Here is a 6000-nt window from a genome sequence, read left to right as displayed (position 1 = left end):
ATGACGTCCTCTTGTAATCAAGCATTTCCAGACGTTTCATTGATTTGCGAGAGTAAAGCAAAACTAGTGTTAAATATCTCTTTACAACCACATATCCTGTGCTTAGAGCGAGTGATTCTAGAAACTTCTACATACTAGCCACGTACACACTGAAACAACATAGGGATTATTGAATGTAGTTTTCTGAAATGGAACAATGTTGAAGTTATAAATAGATTTAAATGGATAGATTGGAACATCCATATAAAGAAATATTAGCCATACAAAGATGTTTTCAGTCCCTCCATGTTTGCCATTAGACAAGTGATTTCTGCATAAACTATTTGTTATTATTAGGTTGTCACGATCTAATGTTTCCAGATGAAAAACACATTTGTCTCAAATTACCAGATAACAGCAAGTGGAGTGAAAACTGAATTTGTTCCAGTGTGAACGTGGTCTCATATGACATTACACTCGTAAAAAACCAAGACAGTAAATGATTGTGGCATTGGTTCGAAAACATAAAAAAATACTAAAATGTCGTCAGTTTGTCAATTTCTATAAAAAGAAAGAAAAACCTAAATTTTGGGGCCAATTTATTGAAAACCTACATATTAGTCTCATGCACACTGACTGACTATTCAAGAAAACGGATTGCAGTATTGATTTAAAATGTTTGGTCATTAGCACGTTACGTCACTGCATTAACAACATGTTATTAAAAGACTGATTTGTAAAAGTGGTTGTCATTACACTCCTGAACAAAATCTTAAGACCAGGGGATGCATCGCGAAATGTGTCAAACTTGCAATGCATCCCCTGGTCTTAAGATTTTGTTCAGGAGTGTATATGAATATTTTTTATGTTAAAATGCGTCACTTTCAAAATAAAAAAAGAGAGACAAGAAGTGGAGTGGACATCTGAATTAGCTGCAGTGTGAACTTCTGATATGGCATGTTGTAAGACTTGTAAGAAAACCTAACAAGGAACGAGATAATTGTGGCATTGGATCTAAATCATCAAAAATTATGTCAGTTTGACAAAACACACCAAAAGGCTTGTATAGAAAAAAAGGAAAAGGAAACCTTTGGGCAAGTTTGTGGAACACCTACATTTGAATCCAAATATAAGCAGCATGAACAAGGTGTTTTTGCATTCATACAAAACCCCTTTGGGCTCCCAGATATGGTCCATCTGAAAGCTCAGGCACTGTGACGTTGTGCGCGGTGTTTCACACGCTCGACTTCTCTGCGGGACGTCGTCCTAAGTCTTCGAGAGTGACGTAACGCTTGCAGAAGGCAAACTGAATAAACATGCACTGCTGGATCGCGGGCGAGCCTTCCAGCCAGGAGTATTGCACATCTAACATGAAGAGGACTGATCCAGAAGTGAAACCGATGGATAGTAGTCTATATTCTGACTGCATGTGCATGTGTGTGTGGCTGCCTGGCTTTGGCAAAGTTGCCATGTCACCATTGTCATTGGCAAAGCATTTCAAGAGGGGGTTTGGAAGACAGAAAGCTGCCAATATTGGCTTGTCTTTGTGTTGCGCTAAACTCTGCCAAATAACGTCAACGTGGTCTCGAATCAAACCTCTTGCTGTCATATATTAATAGTGACAATCTCTAACAGATGGATCTTCATCGTCCCCCAATCTCGATGCGCTTCCTCCCTGAATGTTTCCATGCCCCCGTTTTTATCCCTGTTGATCTGGTTTCTCAGGGTTCTGGGGGGTTTTCGGATGCCGTTTTCTATCCCCGTTCAGAAGGAAAGGTTTCTCAGCTTCGTCAGAGTCTCTCGATGTCCCTGTACTTCTTGCGCAGTATTGATACCTGGTCTTTAAACAGAACAGGATCCAGTCTCATCTGCGAATGGACCAGGGGCATGGTGCCAAACCAGCTGGCAAATTTGTTCATGCACGTCTGCCGCTGGGCAAAGTGGTCAGGATCTGCCCAACGTGATGCCCGGGACGTCTGTGGATGAAAGAGACGGTTAGTTAGCTGCCATATCCACCTTATTAAAGACTGGATGCGTTATGTGTAACTTAAATGTGCAAGACATCTTTGCTTCTAGATATTGTACCTGCACAAACCCATTATGCAGCTTGAAATTAGTTTATATTATCATAATCATGAACACAGTGGTCTGTATTAAACAGTTTTACTGCAATGTTATTCTTCTAGTTATCTACTATAGCGGCCATTGAATCAGAAAATGCCTTGCTGTGGTGTTGAAAAACTATGTGGATAACAGACTCTCTCTCTATGCTTGTATCAGTTAGCCAGATCAATGCAACTGCATATTATGCATAATGGATAAAAGTACAAATTCTAATTCAAACAAAATTAGATTGTACTTTGCTTTCAAACTAAATTTTATTTGTAAACAACAACAGCTTCATCAAAAATACATAATATTTGGACACTGGCTATTCAAGCTATTGGCTATTAAAAAGACGTTAATGCTTTAATGATTTTACAAATAAATATTTCATTGCATATTATTTTACATGTAAAATAAAATATTTTGATGTTGATGTGAACTATAATCCAGGCATGATCTTGACAGAGTTACTATAGTTAACTATAAAAAATTAAAAAAAATTAAACAAATAATTTTTAATTAAATAAAATTAGCATTACCAGAAATAAAATATAAAACACTTATTTTAGCAACATTTCTCACTTTTATCTAGTTTAATTAATTAAAACTGAAATTTAAATAACATTTAAACATAAAATGTTTTGTAAAACTAATTCATAAAAAAAAATGAATATTTAAAAATGCAATTTAATTCAAAATATTTATAAAAATCAAAATTGTACCTCAATGATACTAAAGTAACACTGGTTCTTGACAGGTATCGTGAGATCTTGGATTTGCAAAAAAAAGTGCTGAGGGAATTCACTGAACACATTCAAAATAACAGACAGATCTTAATATGAGAATAGCAGAAGCTGCTGGAGGAAGCTGAAGTATTTCCTCAAGTCATTATAAGCTATTTTTGGGAGAGGAAAACGGTATCGCACTTGTCTCAACCCTTCCCCAGAATTCCAGATTGAACTCTGAAAATACTAGCACTCAGACGGCTGAACATATGAGGTGAATACCTGAAACACTGACATTGATTTAGGTCTGTATGCACTAGTGCATTTTCGTTTTAAAACAGTGTTTTAGAATTAAACTGATCCACGTTTACACTGGTGTTTCAGAAACGATCTCCGTCTACACTACCGTTCATGATATGGTTACACGGTTGCACCCACGGCATCGTTTACGAAAGTCTCTGTTTTGGTCCATTTAGACTGAAACCCAACCTCAGAGTCTTCAAACTAAAACAGGGTCAGCAGCGTTTTAAAAAGTCGACGTTTTCGAATGTGGAAAATGTTGGAGTAGTGTAAACCATAGGCGTAACCGTAGCAAAACAGGTCATTAATGCAGTTTGTACCTGTCCCATCATTGTCTCCTTGTACTGCTTCTTTTGGGTGACCTTGATAGGAGGCATCTTAGTGACAGCAGACACCAGGAAGTTCATGAGGATGTCTTCACAGTTCGAGAGCTGGTCAACCATACTCTTCAAGCTGCTGGGCAGGTAGTGTGTATACAAGTAGTTATAATACCTGCAGTAAGAAGAGATGGCCTGTTAAACCTTTATAGAACTTGTCAACCATGATGAATCACTAATAGTAGTAAGCTACCCGCCTAGGGAACATGACATAGTCTTGACAGTTTCAGCAGTACAGGGGGTTAGCAGCTCATTCCACCACAGATGAGCAGAGAGGGTGAAGGTTCTGGAAAGTGACTTTGTGCCTCCTTGTAAAGGAAACTTACCTGTGGTAGAAAGCAGCTCCAGTCAGCACCATGGAGTAGTCATTGGTCCACTTGGAGGTGTAGCCCCAGCGCTCCTTGTTGGAGTCCCAGAAATGGCTCCGTGCAGGGTATCCCACAATCCTCTCTGGGAAACTTTGCCAAACTGTAAAGGCAAAATCCACCTGCGGAAACAAGTATTCTACAATAAGTACTTACTCAACCATTCACACATGAACCCTAAGATTTGTCACTGTGTTTCAACTGTTTCCAAAAGACAAAAACAAGATTTCAGAAATATATAACTCAGAATTAGTGGTCATCCAATGCAGCAGATATTGATATTTAGAGAGCAGGATGACTAATAACCAATTTACTGGTGAAAATACAATTTAAAGCTCGTTTTTTGTTTGAAATTAAAGTGTAAAAACTGTTGTTAAAAAATTCATCAACATAGCTTGCATAGCACTGCATTGTTACAATGCAAATTTTGAGTAACAACTTCAACGTATTTGCCAATACATAAAAGTTTTCATCGTTATCTGATATGAATAGCATTTGCTTTGTCTGATGTCAGAGCTGCCACAATTTGAGATATTTTTCTTAAAACTATTGATTTCAGCAAGTCAAAATAACAGCATGCGTTTAGAAGCTCGCTTCCAGCAAGGGATAAAAAGAAAAGAAACGAAAAACGTAATTGATTTTTTATTTCACAATGAATTGTGAGACATAAAGTCATAATTACCCAGTTTATTTTTACTACTGTGGTGGAAGCAAATAAACCGAATTGTGAGACGCAAACTCGGAATCCTGGGGGAAATTCCAGAAAAAAGCAGAATTGAGAAATTGTGAGAAAACAAGCTTCCATAAAGAAATCTTGTTAATAAGATTTTCCAGATATCCTTCTTTGGTTATCTTGATGTTATTACATGTGACATTCACACTGATGAGGCAATAATCTAGGTGATCATTACCAAGTAATGTGGATTTATGCTTTAACCACTAGTGAATAAAAAGTTACATAGTGTAACCCTATTGAGCAAACGTATACACTTTTTCTGAAATAAAATGGGCACTTGTTTTATACAACACGCATGAAAAACTAGAACCTTTCTGATTTGTTGACTCACCTCTGTAGTCGAGAGCACAGTGTCTTCATCCAGACTTAAGACTGCATCAGTTTTGATGTTTTCATAGGGCAGAAATCGGCTACTCATCACCTAAACGTAATCAATGCATGAAATCTCTAGAAAATGCTCAATATCTTTAACTTAAGTATGATAAACATTCAAGGCAGAGCGCAAAATCACGGCACTAGCACAGCTATGCACCATCCATCATTTGTCATCCAGACGAGTAACACCAGGCCCTTCAAAAGATCTGATGAGAATATAAAGACAGTGGTGTGGAGACTGACCTTGCTCTCGCCCTCGATTACGATGACTGGAACAGAGGTGGCGGGCCAGCGGTGTTTCGCTGGGAGAGGCTTGTCACAGTTCCACAGGACAATGATCTGACACAAGCACATAGTGAGAACATCAGATGCCGTCCCAGGGTCATTTCTACTATACAGGACATTTTATATCATATACACTATCACACACAAGTTTAGGGCCTCTTGAGTTTCGTGAATGTTTTTGAAAACATAACAGAACATCCCCCAAGCTGCATTTATTTGATCTGATATACAGTAAAGACAGTAATATTGTGAATATTTTTATTTTAAAATGTCATTTATTTCTTTGATGCGCAGCTGTATTTTCAGCATCATTCCTCCAGTCTCACTCCAGTCTCACATGATCTTCAGAATTCATGAAAATATACTGATTTGCTGCTCAAGAAACATTTCTTATTATCAATGTTGAAAAGAATTAAAGTTTTTATAGTCACTTTTGATAAATTTAATTCCTTTCCGTACTCCCCACTCCCCCCCAAAAAAATCCTACTTTTGAATGTGAGTGAATTCAAACTTAAGAACATAAACTCACAATATTTAAAGATTATAATTACAGTAGTTTATTTTGTTTCCATTTTATTGCAGTTGTTTAAATAATGAAGTTAGACTTCATGAATGGTTTGAGCTTGACCAGAGCATATTTCTGAAAGCCTGATATTGGGCTAATTAACTGAAATAAAATGAGATTATGTTGAAGTATTAAAACTGAGAAAAATAATCTAAATTCAAATTACATTAAGCAAAAAAGAAATATT

General features: G+C 37.0%; 1 protein-coding gene across 1 annotated transcript in view; it reads right to left on the bottom strand.

Annotated features, from left to right (window-relative positions):
• Positions 1 to 903: 903 nt before the first annotated feature.
• The window catches only part of LOC113073234 (exostosin-1a-like), a 41835-nt gene continuing 36738 nt past the window's right edge, over positions 904 to 6000 (bottom strand). The window contains exons 7-11 of the mRNA XM_026246114.1: positions 5207 to 5302; positions 4920 to 5009; positions 3814 to 3974; positions 3431 to 3602; positions 904 to 1955 (exon numbers count right to left, since the gene is read on the bottom strand). Of these exons, the coding sequence (XP_026101899.1) occupies positions 1770 to 1955; positions 3431 to 3602; positions 3814 to 3974; positions 4920 to 5009; positions 5207 to 5302 (705 nt within the window). The 3' untranslated portion in view covers positions 904 to 1769. The remainder of the gene's footprint in view (positions 1956 to 3430; positions 3603 to 3813; positions 3975 to 4919; positions 5010 to 5206; positions 5303 to 6000) is intronic.

The sequence above is a fragment of the Carassius auratus genome, unplaced genomic scaffold (assembly GCF_003368295.1).
Source record: "Carassius auratus strain Wakin unplaced genomic scaffold, ASM336829v1 scaf_tig00011645, whole genome shotgun sequence".
Taxonomy (NCBI): domain Eukaryota; kingdom Metazoa; phylum Chordata; class Actinopteri; order Cypriniformes; family Cyprinidae; genus Carassius; species Carassius auratus.
Note: the sequence above shows the minus strand (reverse complement) of the source record. Positions and strands in the feature narration are given on the sequence as shown.